This window comes from Lathamus discolor (assembly GCF_037157495.1).
Source record: "Lathamus discolor isolate bLatDis1 chromosome W unlocalized genomic scaffold, bLatDis1.hap1 SUPER_W_unloc_1, whole genome shotgun sequence".
Lineage (NCBI taxonomy): Eukaryota > Metazoa > Chordata > Aves > Psittaciformes > Psittacidae > Lathamus > Lathamus discolor.
The window spans coordinates 1,017,213-1,037,687 of NW_027069096.1; the positions used below are offsets into that span (position 1 = coordinate 1,017,213).

Below are 20,475 nucleotides of genomic sequence, written 5' to 3' on the forward strand. Positions count from 1 at the left end.
ACTGGATTGTCTTTCCTATGAGGAAAGGTTGAGAGAGCTGGGGCTGCTCAGCTTGCAGAAAAGAAGGCTCAGGGGGATCTTAGCAATCTATATAAGTACCTGAAGGAAGAGTGTGAAGGGAATGGAGCCAGGCTCTTTTCAGTGGTGCCCAGTGACAGGACCAGATGCAATGGACTATTGTGGTTTAAGCCCATCCAGCAGCTAAGTACCATGCACCTACCTGTGGTAGGATGGGGGAAGAGAATAACTCTAACAGTAGGGAACAATGAAAAAGGAGAAATAAAAATTCAGGAAACCAATTGATGCACAATACAATTGCTCACCACCTGCAGACCGATACCCAGCCTGACCTGAGCAGTGACTGATGACTGGGGGGAGGTGACTCCCCCCAGTTTATATACTGGGCATGATGTGCTGTGGGATGGAATATCTCTTTGGCTAGTTTTGGTTAGGTGTCCTGTCTCTGCTTCCTCCTGGCTTCCCTTGCCCCTCCTCACTGGCAGAGCATGAGAGACTGAAAAGTCCTTGATCAGGGTAAGCACTACTGAGCAACAACTAAAACATTGGTCTGATACCATCATTGTTCTTGGACTAAAACTAAAACACAGCACTGCACCAGCTGCTAGGAAGAAAAATGGCTGTTACAGCTGAACCCAGGACAGTATTCACCCCTTATTCCATAACAGGTACGTCATGCTCAGATCCCACATTTTCTGATATACCATCAACTTTTCTGTCTCTTGAGATACATAAACACATACACATCACTCCTTTAGGGTATGGGCCATCCCTAGAAGAGTTGGTTGAGTTCATTCAGTCCATGACATTGAGCACCATTTATAGTAACAGTCCTTTAGTGCAGGAGAGATGGTGTGTGGTGTAGGATTGTTGCACACTAAAGCTAGTTCTTATTTCATCACCACTGCACTCATCCAGATTCATCAAAATTCATTCTGTGTTAATGTGATGATTGAAAGGGAGTTGGGGTTAGGCCCCCAAGTCCAGAGCAGTGGTGATGGGCACCATGAGGTGCCAGTGATGGGCATCTAGCTACCATAGAAGTGTTATATACCAGGCAACAGCATGCAAATAAATTCACTGGCTGTTTTCACCAAAATTTAATCCCCTTGAGGTACACACTGTACTCTCCCATATTCCTGCATTACCCACCAAGTGCACCCAGGTCCTTGAGCAAAAGCAATCCCACGAATGCGTTGGCCATTACCTGAAGCAGGAATAACCCAGACCCTCTTCCCCAGCAAATTCTTTATGTGCACCACAGGAACCTTATCACCCTCTAGAGTACACAGAAGTTCTGCCTGGGCTGAGCCAGCCCTGTTGGCAGATCCCCTAGTGTTGACCAACCACGTGGCTTTTGCTAAATGTGTAGCCCAATGTTTGAAAGTCCCACCACTTGTTGCTCTCAGTGTAGTTTTTAACAGCCCATTGTCTCATTTGATTTTTGCAGAGGCTGGTGTGTGATAGGGGATGTAATATACCCACTCAATGCCATGCTCTTTGGCCCAAGTGACTATAAGGTTGTTCCAGAAATGAGTCCCATTGTCTGACTCAGTTCTCTCTGGCGTGCCGTGTCGCCAAAAGACTTGTTTCTCAAGGCCCAGGACAGTGTTCCAGGCAGTGGCGTGGGGCACAGCATACTTTTCCAGCCATGCAGTGGATACTTCCACCATGGTGAGCACATGGCGCTTGCCTTGGTGGGTCGGTGGGAATGTGATATAGTCAGTCTGCCAGGCCTCCCCATGTTTATACTTTAGCCATTGTCCTCCATACCAGAGAGATTTTAACTGCTTGGCTTGCTTAATTGCAGCACGTATTTCACATTTGTGAATAGCCTGGGCAATAGTGTCCACTGTTAAGTCTACCCCTTGATCACGAGCCCATCTATATGTTGCATCTCTGCCTTGATGGCCTGAGGTGCCATGGGCCCACTGGGCTAAAAATAATTCACCCTTATGTTGCCAATTAAATGCACATGAGCCGCTTCAATCTTAGCAGCTTTATCCACCTGTTGGTTGTTCTTATGTTCCTCAGTGGCCTGACTCTTAGGCACATAGCTGGCGAATGAAGTTGCTAGCTGGCAAATGAAGTTGCTAAGCCACTGGCCATCGTATTTGAAAAATCATGGCAGTCAGGTGAAGTTCCCGATGACTGGAAAAAGGGAAATATAACCCCCATTTTCAAGAAGGGGAAAATGGAAGACCCGGGGAATTAGAGACCAGTCTCACCTCTGTGCCTGGTAAAATCTTGGAGCACATTCTCCTGGACGGCATGCTAAGGCACATGAAAAACAACAAGGTGCTTGGTGGCAGCCAGCATGGCTTCACTAAAGGGAAATCCTGCCTGACCAATTTGGTGGCCTTCTGTGATGAGGCTACAGAACTGATGGACAAGGGTAAAGCAGTTGACGTCATCTACCTGGACTTGTGCAAAGCGTTTGACACTGTCCAACACGACATCCTTCTCTCTAAATTGGAGAGATATCAATTTGATGGATGGACCACTCGGTGGATAAAGAACTGGCTGGATGGCCGCACACAAAGAGTTGTGGTCAATGGCTCGATGTCTGGCTGGAGACCGGTAACGAGTGGTGTCCCTCAGGGATCGGTGTTGGGACCAGTCTTGTTTAACATATTCATCGCTGACATGGACAGTGGGATTGAGTGTGCCCTCAGCAAGTTTGCCGATGACACCAAGCTGTGTGGTCCGGTTGATACGCTGGAGGGAAGGGATGCCATCCAGAGGGACCTTGACAAGCTTGTGAGATGGGCTGATGCCAACCTTATGAAGTTCAACCACGACAAGTGCAAGGTCCTACACTTGGGTCGGAGCAATCCCAGGCACAGCTACAGATTGGGCAAAGAAGAGATTCAGAGCGGCCCTGCAGAGAAGGACTTGGGGGTGCTGGTCGATGAGAAAATGAACATGAGCCGGCAGTGTGCGCTCGCAGCCCAGAAACCAACCGGATCCTGGGCTGCATCAAAATGAGTGTGACCAACAGGTCGAAGGAGGTGATCCTGCCCCTCTACTCTGCTCTTGTGAGACCTTACCTGGAGTATTGTGTGCAGTTCTGGTGTCCTCAACATAAAAAGGACATGGAACTGCTGGAACAAGTCCAGAGGAGGGCCACGAGGATGATCAGGGGACTGGAGCACCTCCCGTATGAAGAGAGGCTGAGGAAGTTGGGGCTGTTCAGCCTGGAGAAGAGAAGGCTGCGTGGGGACCTGATAGTAGCCTTCCAGTACCTGAAGGGGACCTATAGGGATGCTGGGGAGGGACTCTTCGTCAGGGACTGTAGTGACAAGGGGTAACGGGTTAAAACTTAAACAGGGGAAGTTTAGATTGGATATAAGGAGGAAATTCTTTCCTGTTAGGGTGGTGAGACACTGGAATTGGTTGTTGAGGGAGGTTGTGAGTGCTCCATCCCTGGCGGTGTTCAAGGCCAGGTTGGATGAAGCCTTGTGTGGGATGGTTTAGTGTGAGGTCTCCCTGTCCATGGCAGGGGGTTGGAACTAGATGATCTTGAGGTCCTTTCCAACCCTAACTATTCTATGATTCTATTCTATGATTCACATGAGCATCTATGTGACGTACCTTCACCACCAGGTTCTGCATGCACCTGGGCAGCGATATCTTGCCACAGCACAGCAGCCCAGATGGGTTTACCTCTGTGTTGCCAGTTACTCTGCTTCCATTGCTCAAACCACCCCCACAGGGCATTTGCCACCATCCATGAGTCACAATAAAGTACTGGCTATGTTTCTTGTTCAGCAATGTCCAAGGCCAGCTGGATGGCTTTCAGCTCTGCAAAGTGACTTGACTCACCTTCTCTTTCGGCAATTTCTGCAACTTGTAGTGGACTCCATGTAGCTGCCTTCCATCTCCAATGCTTATCGGTTCTCACTTTCTGACAGTTTATTGTACAGTGAGTCCTCTGAAGCAGCTCAGCCCCCTTCATAAGCTGCCAATATCTATTTATTCAGTTGGAGTATAGCTGGCCTTGGATCCTCTGTATCCCCAACTCCAAAAACCAAGGGGTCAACCTTGAGTCTCCGCTGGAACTTTCTGCCAGAGGCTCCAGATAGGACCATTCTCCCTGGCTGCGGTGTAAAGCACATTTTTCACATCTTGCCCAGTCCGAACTGGTCCAAGGGCTACTGTATGAACTCTCATTTAATTTGTTCACAGGCTTGTTGTTGCTTATAGCCCCATTTGAAATCATTCTTTGTCTGGGTCACGTGATAGAGAGGGCTTACAATCAGACTGTAATTTGGGATGCGTATTCTCCAGAACCCCACAACACCTAAGAAAGCTTGTGTTTCTTTCTTAGTTGGCTGAGACATTGCTGTTATATTGTTGATCACATCTGTGGGGATATGGTGACTTCCATCTTGCCATTTTATTCCCAGAAATTGAATCTCCTGTGCAGGTCCCTTGACCTTACTTGTTTAAAGGTAAAACTGCCCTTCAGGAGTTGTATTTTCCTTCCTTTCTCAAAACTTTCTGCTGTATCACCCCACAGGATAATGTCATCAATGTATTGCAGGTGTTCTGGAGCTTGCCCCTGTTCCAGTGCAATCTGGATCAGTCCATGGCAGGTGGTAGGGCTGTGTTTCTACTCACCCGTGGGGTAGTATATTCCAAGTATACTGGATGCCCCTCCAAGTAAAAGCGAACTGTGGCCTGCATTCTGCTGTCAAAGGAATTGAGAAAAATGCATTGGCAATATCAATTGTGGCATCCCGCTTGGCTACCTTGGACTCTAACTCATACTGAAGTTCTAGCATGCCTGGTACAGCAGCACTCAATGGCGGTGTGACTTCATTCAGGCCATGATAGGCTACTATTAGTCTCCTCTCTCTGTTAGACTTTTGCACTGGCCATATTGGGCTATTAAAGGGTGTGCAAGTCCACCTGATCACTCCTTGGCTCTCCAGTCTATGGATCATCGTATGGATGTGAATCAGGGAGTCTCGGTTATTGCAATATTGCTGCTGGCGCACTGTTGTGGTTGCAGTTGGCACTTGTTGTTCTTCGACCTTCAGCAACCCTACAACAGAAGGATCCCCTGAGAGACCAGGCAAGGTGGACGGCTACTTAATTTCCTCCGTTTCCAAGGCAGCTATACCAAAAGCCCATCGGTACCCTTTTGGGTCTTTGGAACCTTTCCTAAGGTGGTCTATGCCAAGGATGCATGGAGCCTCTGGACCAGTCACAATGAGGTGCTTTTGCCACTCCTTCCCAGTCAGGCTGATTTCAGCCTCCAGTACAGTCAACTCTTGGGATCCTTCTGTCACTCCAGAAATAGAAATGGGTTCTACCCCTTGATAGCCTGATGGCATTAGTGTACACTGTGCACTTGTGTCTACTAGAGCCTTATAGTCCTGTGGCTTTGACATGCCAGGCCATCTGATCCACAGTTGTTTTTCCTTGCAATTCATGTACAGGATTGTATAGGATTGAGGTGTATAGGATTGAGGTGGGTTTTCCATGCCACTTCTTCTCCATGATTCCACAGATGATGTGCTCACCTGGAAGATGGCTGATATCTTTTCACATATTCCGCAGATCAGTCAAGGATAAGGATTAAGAGGTTACCTCTGGTTCTGCCTGCTCTTCCTGTTCTGATGATGGTCCTGATTTTTCCTCCTTCACTGAACGAGTTGTTTTTCTTTTCCATTTCCTCTTGCGTACAGGGGCAGCTGATACTGACACAGGTTGGTTCTCTGGTTCAGTTATCTCACTCATCACCGAGGGCTGAGTGGTTGTTCTTCTTGTTGGGGGTTGAATAGTATAGTACTGGTCACAGGAATTAAAACAGCTGCAGTGCTTGTCCCCAAATTTTCAATAGCCACCATACTTGCTGCTGGGGTTTGAGTGGCTGCAGTGCTTGTTATGGGGATAAAAATTACTGCGGTGCCTGTTGCCAGAGTCTGAGTAGCCGTGGTACTAGTCATAAGAGTTTGAGTAGCTACAGCGCTTGTTGCAGTTTGAAGTGGCTCCAGTGCTTGTTGCAGAGTTTGAAGTGGCTCCAGTCCTTGTTGCCAGGGTTTGAGTAACTAGTGCTTGCTACTGGGATTTGAGTAGTTATAGTGTGTGTCGCTGGGGTTGAAGTAGCTGCAGTCCTGGTTGCCAGAGTTTGAGTAGCCACAGTGCCTGTCACTCGAGTCTGAGTCCCTCTCCTTCAAGCCGCAGTGCTTCTCACAGGGAGTGAAGTTGCCACATGTAGCTGTTTAAGCCTGAGCAAGATCTGAACCATATACAACAACATGCTGGTGCCTAGCAAAAGAACCAGCCTGGTTTCAAGGGTATTCAAAATCTTTAAAATTCTCAGATACTACTGTAATTATCCTGGAGGAGAAGGATATTGGAAGGAAGGAAAGCAGACAGGCTGACTGGAGGAAGATGTTCCTGTTACACGTTGGCTCTCTGAGGAGAAAAGCTGAAGGCATAATTATCAGTAGTTCCCACCAAATGGCTCCTGAGAGACAAAGGTGATGACAATACGAGTACACATACCAAATTAGTCTCATAATCAGTGATTCTGTCATATCATAACCCAGCACTACAAAGTACAACAACATGATAGCAGACTGGAGCACAGAAATTTCCCTCTGAACATCAGGAAATACTTTTTGACTGTGATGGTGACCAAGCACTGGCACAGCTTGCCTAGGAGGTTGTGGAGTCACAATCCTTGGAGCTGTCAGGACATGGTCCTGGGCAACTGGCTCTAAGCTTGAGCAGAGGGACTGGACTAGATGACCTCTAGAGGTCCCTACCAGCCTCCGCCAGTCTGTGATTCTGTGAAGAGGCCATCCTTATGTGTGGTGTGGAGAGGTGGGCTTTGAGGTCTGAAGCAGAGGCAGGTGCTGCTGTCCCCTGGCTGCAGCAGGAAAGCAGGATGTGAGCACTTGTACTGTAATTCTGGGGGTGTCCTGGGTTCAGCAGTAGCAGTCATTTTTCTCCTTCTTAGTAGCTGGTGCAGCACTGTGTTTTGACTTTCAGCCTGGGAACAGAGCTGATAACACAAACGTTTTAGTCTGACCAAGGACTTTCTGAACCTCATGCTCTGCCAGGGAGGAGGGGAAGCCGGGAGGAAGCAGAGACAGGACACCTGACCCAAGCTAGCCAAAGAGGTATTCCACACCACAGCACGTCATGCCCAGGGAGGTAAATGGGAGTTACCCAGAAGGGAACGGGCTCTCTTCAGGGGTGTCGAACTCGTTCGGCGAGTGGTATTGTATTCTCTTCCCTTGTTATTTTCTCTTATTATTATTATCATTGGTGGTAGCAGTAGTGATTTGTGTTATACCTTAGTTACTGGGCTGTTCTTATCTCAACCTTTTGGGAGTTGCATTCTTTTCGATTCTCCTTTCCGTCCCTCCGGGAGTAGGGGGAGGGCAAGAACGGGGGGAGTGAGAGAGTGACTGCGTGATTTATGGCTTTGTTTATGGGGGGGGGGGTGTGAAGGAAAGAAAGAGGGAGAAAAGGGGGAGGAGGGGAGTGAGTGAACGAGCTGTGTGGCTCCGTTTAAACCAAGACAGTTCGTTTTGGCGCCCATCGTGGGGCTCGAGGGGTTGAGATAACTACAGATCTGACTGGAGTGTGTCTAATCATATTTGTGATAAGCATTCATTGTTTTAGATTAATAGTACTTGTCACAATGCTGATTTATTGGCTCTCAAAGTTGTTCCTCTTGATCTCACAGTTTCAGTATATCGTACCTTACTTAGAGCCGGTATTTGCTGTGTTAGTGTTTATCGGCTGGGGGCCTTGGGCTAAGGTTCTTGTCTCGTACTTTATGGTAATGACTTTTAATACAATAGAATCATTGATCATGAAACTGATCTGGCTTATGTTCCCAGTGTGGTCACCACCTTTATATTTTGGGAGGTATATAATAAAAGTGCTTAGCAATTACACATCTTTTTTCTCCTTCTCGGGTGGTCAACCTGTGAAGGAGACATTCTTTTACCCTCCCAGCCCCCCTCTCAGACCATTTACAGCATCATTTGAGAGTTCTGAAGGTTTTGACTGGCCTTTTAATACTGTTGAGACCTGTTTGCTGATTGTGATGGGGATCACCATGTTGGCATGCATACAGAGTGTGTTTTGCCCAGGACCATTTAGTCTGATTTCAAGAGTTAAGCAGAGTCAGGTTTGGGCCTTGTATGGGGTTAAAGATGATATAGGAGGACCAAGAGATTTTCCCCAAGGCTGGACAGCCATGAGTGGCAGGGTGTGTGGGATAGTATGGGCGAGTATCTAGGTCAGTGGGCCCCTCCAGTACTTTGGAATTTCACCACCGAACAAGTGCAAAATCCAGAAGAATTAGTAAAACACTTAAATGAGGTGTGTTGCCATTCTGGCCATACCAAAGAGGGACAAATCATGGCAACGTGCTGGGGCTTGGCCTATGCTTACAGGGCCTTGCTCAACACTATCCAGCACCTTCAAAAGGAAAAAAATGTCCCTGCATCTAAGGGCAAAGCAACAGTCAGCACAGCTACCCCAGCGACAAATACAGCAGCTACTCAAACTTCAACTACAACAGACAGCACGGCTACCCCAGCTCCAAGCACAGCAGCTACACCACCCCCAGCGACAAGTACAGTCGCTACTCTAACCACAGTGATAATAACTGCAGCTAAACCAGAGGACCAATTCGTACCGATATCAGTTGCCCCTGTAAGCAAGAGAAAAAGCAAAAAAGAGGCAAGAAGGGTGAAGCAAGATGAAGAAACAATGTATTCACCACCCAGTCCAGCATCTGATCAGGAGTCATCATCACATGATGAAGAAGAAGAAGAAGAAGAGGTGACATCTTGACCTCGGACCTCAACTGAGCTACGGAATACGCAAGAATATTTTACCCATCAACCAGGGGAACACATCATCACCTCATTGCTCTGATGCTGGGACAATGGGGCCGATGGTCATGAACTAGAAGGTAGGGAAGCCAAGCAGCTGGGATCACTTGCTAGAGAAGGGGGAATTGACAAAGCAATTGCAAGAGAGAAAAAGTCCCTCAGTCTTTGGAGGCGGCTCTTGGCAGCTGTGAAAGAAAGGTTTCCGTACAAGGACGATGTTAGTAGTCGTTCAGCCAAGTGGACTACTTTAGACAAAGGCATCCAGTCTCTGAGGGAATCAGCCATCGTAGAGATGATATATCACATCAAGCCAAATAATGGGGATGTACCCATAGACCCAGATGAAGTCGAATGTACATGACCCATGTGGTGAAAACTAACACGGAATGCACCGTCATCATATGCCCATTCATTTGCAACAGTAACCTGGAATGACATTGTACCACTAACAGTGGATGAAATGATTCATAAACTCCGAGAGTTCGAAGATAATCTCACCCCTTCCATCATCTCAGCTGTAGAAAAACTGTCCCAGGATCTCAAACAATTGAGGGATGATCTATCTGATTTATCCAGCTCCTCACGTGTACCTACGCATGTCTCAGCTATTAACAAAAGATGTCCTATTCTTCGAGAGAGAAGATATAGGAGGTATACGCCACAGGCCACCCTATGGTTTTACCTGTGGGATCATGGAGAAGACATGACAAAGTGGGATGGAAAACCTACTTCAGCTTTGGAGGAATGGGTGAGTGAATTGAAGAGGGGAGCAAGGGCCAAGACTGATCATCCCATGAGAGCTGTGGCTTCAGTCTCTGGTGAGCAGGTTCCCAGATGGGAGTGGAAGAGCTGATTTTACTACAGCTCCTGTGATAACGAAGAATAATCCCTTTCAATATGACTTAAGTGTTCAAAGTTGTGATGACTATTAGAGGGGCCCTGCCTCCAGCCAGGTGGAGGTAGGGGATAATCGGATTTACTGGACTGTGTGGATCAGGTGGCCTGGCACATCAGTTCCACGGAAGTATAAGGCTCTAGTAGATACCGGTGCACAGTGTACCATGATGCCATCAAGCTGTCAAGGGGTGGAACCCATCTCTATTTCTGGAGTGACAGGAGGATCCCAAGAGTTGACTGTACTGGAGGCTGAAATCAGCCTGATTGGGAGGAAATGGCAAAAGCACCCCATTGTGACTGGTCCAATGCATCCTCGGCATAGACTACCTCAGGAGAGGGTACTTCTAAGACCAGGAAGGGTACCAATGGGCTTTTGGTATTGCTGCCTTGGAGAGAGAGGAAATTGAGCAGCTGTCCACCTTGCCTGGTCTCCCAGAGGATCCTTCAGTTGTGGGGTTGCTGAAAGTCAAAGAACAAGTGCCAATCGCGACCACAACAGTGCACCGGCAGCAACATCGCACCAAGCGAGACTCCCTGATTCCTATCCATCAGCTGATTTGTAGACTGGAGAGTCAGGGAGTGATCAGCAGGACCCACTCACCCTTTAAAAGCCCCATATGGCCAGTGCAAAAGTCTAATGGAGAGTGGAGACTAACAGTAGACTATTGTGACCTGAATGAAGTCACACCGCCATTGAGTGCTGCTGTACCAGGCATGCTAGAACTTCAGTTTGAGTCAAAGGCTGCCAAGTGGTATGCCACAATTGATATTGCCAATGCATTTTTCTCAATTCCTTTGTCAGCAGAGTGCAGGCCACAGTTTGCTTTTACTTGAAGGGGTGTCCAGTTCACTTGGAACTGACTGCCCCAGGGGTGGAAACACAGCCCTACCACCTGCCATGGAGTGATCCAGACTGCACTGGAACAGGGGCAAGCTCCAGAACACCTGTGATACATTGATGACATTATCGTGTGGGGCGATACAGCGGAAGAAGTCTTTGAGAAAGGGAGGAAAATAATCCAAATCCTGCTGAAAGCCGGTTTTGCCATAAAACAGTGTAAGGTCAAGGGACCTGCACAGGAGATTCAGTTTTTGGGAATAAGGTGGCAAGATGGACGTAGACAGATCCCCACAGATGTGATCAACAAGATAACAGCAATGTCTCCACCAACTAATAAGAAAGAAACACAAGCTTTCTTGGGTGCTGTGGGGTTCTGGAGAATTCACATCCCAAATTACAGTTTGATTGTAAGCCCTCTCTATCATGTGACCAGGAAGAAGAATGATTTTAAATGGGGCCCTGAGCAACAACAAGTTTTTGAGGAAATTAAATGAGAGATTGTTCATGCAGTAGCCCTTGGACCAGTCTGGACTGGGATAGACGTAAAAAATGTACTGTACACAGCAGCTGGAGAAAATGGTCCTACCTGGAGCCTCTGGCAGAAAGCTCCAGGGGAGACTGGAAGTTGACTCCTCGGCTTTTGGAGTCGGGGATACAAAGGATCTGAGGCCAGCTATACCCCAACTGAAAAAGAGATACTGGCAGCCTATGAAGGGGTTCCAGCTGCTTTGGAAGTGATTGGCACTGAAGCACAGCTCCTCCTGGCACCACAGTTGCCCGTGCTGGGCTGAATGTTCAAAGGCAGGGTCTCCTCTACACATCATACAACCGAAGCTACATGGAGTAAATGTTCTACACTAATTACACAACAAGCTCGAATAGGAAATCCCAGTCGTCCAGGCATTCTAGAAGTCATCATGGACTGGCCAGAGGGCAAAGATTTTGGAATGTCACCAAAGGAGGAGGTGATGCGTGCTGAAGAGGCCCCACCATATAATAATCTGTCAGAAAGTGAAAAGCACGATGCCTTGTTTACGGATGTGTCCTGCCATATTGTAGGAAAGCATCAGAGATGGAGGGCAGCTGTATGGAGTCCCCGAAGACAAGTTGCAGAAACTGCTGAGGGAGAGGGCGAATCGAGCCAGTTTGCTGAGGTGAAAGCCATCCAGGTGGCCCTGGACATTGCTGAATGAGAAAAGTGGCCAGTACTTTATCTCTACACTGACTCATGGATGGTGGCAAATGCCCTGTGGGGGTGGTTGCAGCAATGGAAGCAGAGCAACTGGCAACGCAGAGGTAAACCCATCTGGGCTTCTGCACTGTGGCAAGATATCGCTGCCCGGGTGCAGAACCTGGTGGTGAAGTTACACCATGTAGATGCCCATGTATCCAAGAGTTGGGCCACTGAGGAACACCAGAACAAACTACAGGTAGATAAAGCTGCTAAGATTGCAGTGGCTCAGATGGACTTAGATTGGCAACATAAGGGTGAATTAGTTTTGGCCTGGTGGGCCCATGGCACTTAAGGCCATCAGGGCAGAGATGCAACAAATAGATGGGCTCGTGACCCATTGGTGGACTTAACAATGGACACTATTGCCCAGGTTATTCATGAGTGTGAAACATATGCTGCAATTAAACAAGCCAAACTGTTAAAGCCTCTTTGGTATGTAGGACGATGGCTGAAGTATAAATATGGGGAGGCCTGGCATATTGACAATAATACACTCCCACCAACCCGCCAAGGCAAGCGCCATGTGCTTAACATGGTGGAAGCAACCACCGGATGGCTGGAAACATATGCTGTGCCCCACGCCACTGCTTGGAACACTATCCTAGGCCTTGAGAAACAAGTCTTTTGGCGACACGGCACCGCAGAGAGAACTGAGTCAGACAATGGATCTCATTTCCGGAATAACCTGATAGACACTTGGGCCAAAGAGCATGGCATTGAGTGGGTATATCACATCCCCTACCATGCACCAGCCTCTGGGAAAATCGAATGGTACAATGGGCTGTTAAAAACCACACTGGGAGCAATGGGAGGGGGAACTTTCAAGCATTGGGATACACACTTACCAAAGGCCACCTGGTTGGTTAACACCAGAGGATCTGCCAACAGAGCTGGCCCAGCCCAGTCAGAACTTTTACATATTGTAGAGGGGGACAAAGTTCCTGTGGTTCACATGAAGAATTTGCTGGGGAATACAGTCTGGGTTATTCCTGCTTCAGGTAAAGGCAAACCCACTCATGGGATTGCTTTTGCTCAGGGACCCAGATATACTTGGTGGGTAATGCGGGAAGATGGGGAAGTCCGATGTATACCTCAAGGGGATTTGATTTTAGGGGAAAACAGCCAATGAACTCAATTGTGTGCTGTTGCCTGCTGTGTAATACTTTTATAGCCCATCAATTAGATGTCTTCAGGCCCTGACTTCCCTCCAACCATCATCCCAACAGAGAATGAATTTTGATAGAACCAGACGAGTTCTGCAGTGATGGAACGATCAGCATCAGCAGGCAACGATCCAACACTGCACACAGCCTTTCCTGCTGTCCTGGGTTTACCAGTAGCCGTTTTGCTCCTTCTTAGTAACTGGTGCAAGCTCTGTGTTTTGACTTCCAGCCTGGGCAGAGAGCTGATAACACCAATTGTTTTTAATTGTTGTTAAGTAATGTTTATTCTGGCCAAGGACTTTGTGAGTCTCATGCTCTGCCGGGGACGAGGGGAGGCCGGGAGGAAGCAGAGACAGGACACCTGACCTAAGCTAGCCAAAGAGGTATTCCATACCACAGCACGTCATGCCCAGGGAGGTAACTGGGAGTTACCCGGAAGGGCACGGTCTCTCTTCGGGTTGGGGGGGGTCGAACTCGTTCGGTGGTGGTATCATATTCTCTTCTCTTGTTATTTTCTCTTATCAATATTATCATTGGTGGTAGCAGCAGTGATTTGTGTTATACCTTAGTTACTGGGCTGTTCTTATCTCAACCCGTGGGAGTTACATTCTCTCGATACTCCTCCCCATCCCTCTGGGAGCAGGGAGGGTTGGGGAGGGGGAAGGAAAGAAAGAGGGAGAAAGAAAAAGGGGGTGGGGAGTGAGTGAACGAGCTTTTGTGGTTGGGTTTAAACCACGACAGTTCTTTTTTTGGCGCCCAATGTGGGGCTCGAAGGGTTGAGATAATGACAGATCTGACCGGATTAATAGTCACTTGTCACAACGCTGATTTATTGGCTCTCAAAGCTGTTCCTCCTGATCTCACAGTTTCAGAATGCTGTATATTACATACAGCCAGTATTTGCTGTGTTGGTGTTTTTCAAGTGTGGGGCTTGGGCTAAGGTTTTTGTCTCATTGTACTTTATTATAATGACTTGTAATACAATAGAATCATTGATCATGAAACTGATTTGGCTTATGTTCCCAGTGTGGTCACCACCTTTATACTTTGGGAGGTATATAATACAGGTGCTTAGCAATTTCACATCTTTTTTCTCCTTCTCGGGTGGTCAACCTGTGAAGGAGACATTCTTTTACCCTCCCAGCCCCCCTCTCAGACCATTTACAGCATCATTTGAGAGTTTTGAAGTTCTTGACTGGCCTTTTAATACTGTTGAGCCCTGTTTGCTGATTGTGACGGGGATCACCATGTTGGCACTCATGCAGAGTGTGTTTTTCCCACGGCCATTTCGTCTGATTTCAAGAGTTAAGCAGAGTCAGGTTTGGGCCTTGTCTGGGGTTAAACGACGATATAGGAGGACCAAGAGATTTTCCCCGAGGCTGGACAGCCATGAGTGGCGGGGACCCAGATATACTTGGTGGGTAATGCGGGAAGATGGGGAAGTCCGATGTATACCTCAAGGGGATTTGATTTTAGGGGAAAACAGCCAATGAACTTAATTGCATGCTGTTGCCTGCTGTGTAATACTTTTATAGCCCATCAATTAGATGTCTTCAGGTCACCAGCGACTGGACCTGACTTCCCTCCAACCATCATCCCAACAGAGAATGAATTCTGATAGAACCAGACGAGTTCTGCAGTGAAGGAACAGTCAGCATCAGCAGGCAACGATCCAACACTGCATACAGCCTTTCCTGCCCTGAAAGACTGTTACAAGGGATGGAACCTGACATCATGGACCGAATGGACTCGACATCATTATAGGGATTGGTCCATGCACTAAGAAATGATTTCTTTTTTCTTTGTGTGTGTGTGTATGTGGATGTATATATATATATGTAAGAGAGATGGTATATTGAAAATGTGGGATCAGAGCATGACGTGAATGGTATGGAATAAGGGGTGGATACTGTCCTGGGTTTACCAGGAGCCATTTTGCTCCTTCTTAGTAATTGGTGCAAGCTCTGTGTTTTGACTTCCAGCCTGGGCAGAGAGCTGATAATACCAATTGGTTTTAATTGTTGTTAAATAATGTTTATTCTGGCCAAGGACTTTGTGAGTCTCGTGCTCTGCTGGGGACGAGGGGAGGCCAGGAGGAAGCAGAGACAGGACACCTGACCTAAGCTAGCCAAAGAGGTATTCCATACCACAGCACATCATGCCCAGGGAGGTAACTGGGAGTTACCTGGAATGGCACGGTCTCTCTTCTGGGGGGGGGGGGGGGGGTCGAACTCGTTCAGTAGTGGTATTGTATTCTCTTCTCTTGTTATTTTCTCTTATCGATATTATCATTGGTGGTAGCAGTAGTGATTTGTGTTATACCTTAGTTACTGGGCTGTTCTTAACCCGTGGGAGTTATATTCTCTTGATTCTCCTCCCCATGGAGAGGGAGGGTCAGGGGGGAAGGAAAGAAAGGGAGAAAGGGGGGGAGTGATTGAACGAGCTTTTGTGGTTGGGTTTAAACGACGACACCTGCCCTGAAAGACTGTTACAAGGGATGGAACCTGACATCATAGACCGAATGGACTCAACATCATTATAGGGATTGGTCCATGCACTAAGAAATGATTTCTTTTTTCTCTGTATGTGGATGTATATATATATATATATATATATGTAAGAGAGATGGTATATTGAAAATGTGGGATCTGAGCATGACGTGAATGGTATGGAATAAGGGGTGGATACTGTCCTGGGTTCAGCAGTTGCAGTCATTTTTCTCCTTCTTAGTAGCTGCTGCAGCACTGTGTTTTGACTTTCGGCCTGGGAGCAGAGCTGATAACACAAACGTTTTAGTCTGACCATGGACTTTCTGAGCCTCATGCTCTGCCAGGGACGAGGGGAGGCCGGGAGGGTACCACAACAGGGGGTAAAAAAAAATCAAGCATCCCCTTACAGTTTACATATCAACTCTGATTTGGTTTCACAGGCCCATTCATTTCCTTTCCTCACTATAAATGTTCCCTGAAATAAAGTGTTCTGCCTTAGAGTCCAGATATAGGAAATTACTTCTCTCTCAGAATATGTATGTTACATACTTGGCTGGTACACTGCCTCCATTCACCTTGAGAGATCTCCTCAGTCCTGCTTCTCTCCATCCTTGTGCTTGAACCTGTCTTGGGGGGGGGGGTGTCAGGGTGCAGGGCAGTAGGATGGTGTGTCCCTGTGTTCCTGCTTGGTGTCTCTATGGCTGTTCTACATTGCAAGATGCAGAGATATCACAGAGCAGAAACTGATGTGTTTTGGGGGGGCATCGCTGTGTCAGGTCTGTCCCTCGGGTGGTAGCTCTTCTGCTGGTGTACAGACAGGCTTGTCTTCCTGGGAGCCTTGGTGGTATAGGATCTGATGCCCATGTCTCCTTCCTTTTTAATTTCTAGGGTGGACCTGGCCAACGTAACCAACCCAGCACCATGCAGCAAAAGGCTCAGGCTACCAAAACTACTTATGGCACTTCTCCATACTGGACAACCTAAATCCAAAACTGTGTAAGAGGGAGAGAATGCAAGGAGAGAAGGAAGGAAAAAAAAAAGAAAAAAAAAAAAAAGAGAGAAAAGAAAAAAAAAGCTGAAGCCCATTCCTGGAATTATTAGAAATAGTAACTGCTCAGTCAAATGCCTGTGTGGGGAGAGCTGCAGCCAGCCAGCCAGCCAGCCATCCTCTGAGTTGCTGTTGTATGTATGCATTTCTAATAGAGCCTTATTTCTTTTCTTTGTAGGAAAACTAATTATTAATTTTCCTTCTGTACCAGAGCATCCTTCCTTGTTTTTGCTTTTAAGCTTTATAACCATCAAACTGTTAGGTTTTTTTTTGGGTGTTTTTTCTTTTTTTTTTTTTTTTTTTTTTTTGAGCTGAAGCCTATTTATTTAATACAGTTCTAAATTCAGGCAAATAAGGAGGCCTACTGCCCCCCCCCCCAAAAAAAAAAAATAATCAAGATGTGTCCTGTTACTTCGGTTTCTGCCCACAGCCCCCTAATCTAGCTGTTACTTTAAAGAGAGAGGGGAAAAAAAAAGTTTAAAAAAAATTTTATGGGCCTTCCCCTTTCTTTTGTCTCCTCCCTCCTGCTGTGAAAGATGAAGTCTTGTGGGCAGTTTGCTCACTGTAACCCTGAGCTGTAGCCCCATCTTCTTATCGAAAAATTGAAAAATAGAAAAATAAAAAAAAAAAAGGCTTTTCCTGTTGGTTGGGGTTTGTTTGTTCATTGGTTGGCTTCTCTAGCAAGAGATTTCAGATTGCTCAGTGCATCCTGGAACCTCCTTTGCATCTTTAGAGGCAAAAATGATGTAGCAGTTTCTTAAATAAAAGCATAAGTTATATCTTATGCCTTTCTTTGCCCTGAGTCACATCGCCCAGGAAGGCCAGAGCTACTGGATGGACATTTCACCTGTCCATTCCCACTTTTTTTTGAAACAAGACCCTGGAGGCAAGTCCTGGTCTTGCAGTGAATGGTTTTGGAGTTTCATTTTGTTTTAGCCCTTCTTCCACCTAATAAAGATCGAAGCATATCACTGGTATTTTTCTGCATTTTCAAAGGTTTCAGGAGCTCAGCCTATCCATTTCTACCTGAGTAACAGCAGCAGCTGGGTCTGCAAGGGATGCCAAATACTGACAAAGGTGAGTGCACCTCAGTGCCGAGAGCTCAGAGGCACCTGCTGTAAAGGGTAGGTGTCAGGATGATGGAGCTAGGCTTTTTTCAGTGATATCCAGTGATAGGACAAGGGGCAATGGGTGTAAACTGGAACATAGGAAGTTCCACGTTAACATCAGGAAGAACTTCTTTACTGTAAGAGTGACAGAGCACTGGAACAGGTTGCCCAGGGGGGTTGTGGAGTCTCCTACACTGGAGATATTCAAGGCCCGCCTGGACAAGTTCCTGTGTGATGTACTGTAGGTTACCCTGCTCTTGCAGGGGGGGTGGACTAGATGATCTTTTGAGGTCCCTTCCAACCCTTGGGATTCTGTGATTGGATCCTGGTCATAACCATCAGATCTCTGCCATTGTACTCCAAGTCCCTGTGGAGCAGCTGGGATAGGTAAGGAGGCAGCACAGCTGCAGCATTACCATCTCTTGCTTTGGCCATTGCATGGTCTCCACCAGGAGCAAGTTCAGTGATGAAAGCTCCTGAGGGATGGCTCCTGCCCTAGGCCCATATTCCTGAACATCCTTGCCCCTCACAGCAGAGAGGGGTAGGTAAATGCAAAGCCATGTTGTATCCATTCCGCAGGTGAGGATCTTCTTTACACTTCCTAATTCTGTGGGATGTACTTGCCAGAAGTCAGTGTGTCACTCAGCATTCCTCCTCCCCTCTGAGGAGCACAACATGAACTGCATTGGCCTTCCTCTGCTCTAGCTCAGGTTTTGATAATGGTCAAACCACCAGCTGCTGTCCCACTGCCACCAGCTTTAAGGAATAAATGTCAAGGAGGGCAAAATGCTTCTGCAGGCTCAAGACTAAGAGCTTGTAGAAGTGTTGCACCAACAGCTGAGACCAAGCAACAGCCTCTAATTTACCTGTGGTCAGAGCTGCCATTTGAAAAACACCCCACCAACCCCAAAAAGCCATCTTCAGACACTTAGCTGTTTTGTTTATAGAACTCCACTGCTGCCCCACAGGTGTAGGTCAGTCCTTGCTTGTCTGTTAGGGTCCAGAAGCTGTTGGAAGTGGCAAAAAGGTAACAGATGAAAGTTGGTGCTAGTGCACAGCAGCCCCTTAAGTAGCTGCAAGGGAGATGTCTTCACAAAGATGTCAGCCAGTGCTTCATTGCTGGCCCCAGCTACACAATTTCCAGCCTCAGCAGATGCTGTGGGTACAAAAGGGCAACACTTCCACACATGGAGGTGATGGGCTGTATTGCCCTCTGGCATCCTCCCTTTTTCCCCAGCACAAGACAGCAAAGGCAACTCCAGCACCTTCCCCCCTTGCTCTGGGGCCCTGACTGCAGTCAGCCACAGGTAGTCTCTCCTCCTCTCCAGGCAAGACAAAGCAAGATATTTTCCCTTTTCCCTACACTGTTGGTTCCAGCAGGGCTCTTCTGCAGCCATTTCCTCACTAATCCTCTGTTCTACCAGTGATGGCAGAGCCAAGGTTGCTCAGCTGCACTCAGCCATCAAGGAAAGGGGGGAAAAAAAAAACAAACCCAAAACAACCCAAACACAACCAACTTGCACACGTGGTAGCCAGGTTTACTCCGTGCAGGGCAGGCTTGAGAGCTTGTCCTGGCTTTGGTACCACACCTTCTGGATTAAGAAGCTACTGGTAGCTCTGGGCAGCCTGGTGCTGTAGAAGCCAAGCAGGAGACACAAGCTAGCCTGATCCAATCAAATGACCCAGGTAGCACCATCTCTCTCCATCCCATTCCTCAATAGATACTCATCTAGGAACACAGCTCTGAAATGCCACCACTATTCTTCAAGCGCAAGGCCACTCGGGCCACAACCACATTTGACTCAGCAGTTACTGCACTTGAAATTGTTGGAGGGCAGCAAGTGCAACTCCTGTTCATGTGTCCTGCTAGTTTTAGCTTGACCGCAGCAGCAAGGCACTGCAAAAGCCAATTTCTCCACTTGCACATGTTTCCTCTGCTGTGCTTCTGCCCTGCCAGGGAACCAGCCACCAGCAGCACCCCAGCCCCATGGCAGCAGCAACAACTTTACCCCAAGTCCTGCATCACTGCTGCAGTCATAACACCATGAACCATCTTCTCCTTGCTCTCCCCTTTGCCGACTTAGAAAGACTAAATATAACAACAAAGCCCATGGCCTTTTGCCTGTTCAGGCATGTAGCTGTTAACCAGAAGCTTTATTTTCCAATGACCTTATAGATATTTATATATAGGCATTATTACTGGAGCAGCAATGAAGTAAAGAGCTGTTATTCAAAGCTTTAAATAAACCATGCAAATAAACCAGCTCAATTAACAGTGAAGTAGCAGTCCAGGAATATCTTAGTTTCACATTTTTTATTAGTATACATATGTGCAAAAAAGACAAAAGATAACTATTGAAGGGGAAGACAACACAAAGAACTGCATCAGTTAATTCTTTCTGGTAAGTTATACTAAAAAAAGCCCACAACAACCCATCTGGGCTTTCAGCTAAGAAAGAGTACTAAGAAATCTAGCATATGCTGCTGGCTTCAGAATAGGTGGAAACTGCATTTGAAGGGGAATACAGATCAGGTAAACATTTTTCCACAGGTTCTTAAATACCCTTAAACCCCTTGTATTTCAGTAAGCAACAAAAAAACCCAGCAGATCAACAAGCAATGACACTGCACAGGACAGTGGGGAAGACAAATTACTCTGCTAATGGAGGAGCTCACAAAACAGGTTGTCTTGAAAAAAAAAGGGTAACAGAAGACTCATGATAATGCATCTTACACTACCAAGCTTGAAAATTCAAGTTACTGGTGAGTATTCAGTGAGGATAGTGAAAAAATACAAGGGCAA

At 47.0% G+C, this 20,475-nt stretch overlaps 1 protein-coding gene across 8 annotated transcripts in view; it reads left to right on the forward strand.

Annotated features, from left to right (window-relative positions):
- LOC136006178 (ubiquitin-associated protein 2-like) overlaps positions 1–16,583 on the forward strand; it is a 165,418-nt gene extending 148,835 nt beyond the window's left edge. For 3 of the 8 annotated variants that reach the window (XM_065664207.1, XM_065664209.1, XM_065664216.1), the window contains one exon: positions 16,404–16,583. In XM_065664207.1, the coding sequence (XP_065520279.1) occupies positions 16,404–16,499 (96 nt within the window). In that variant the 3' untranslated portion in view covers positions 16,500–16,583. Of the gene's footprint in view, positions 1–7,097; positions 7,381–13,034; positions 13,213–14,561; positions 16,035–16,403 lie in introns of those variants that run through there. The other 5 variants (XM_065664208.1, XM_065664211.1, XM_065664212.1 and 2 more) reach the window with 5 other exon arrangements.
- Positions 16,584–20,475: the final 3,892 nt, after the last annotated feature.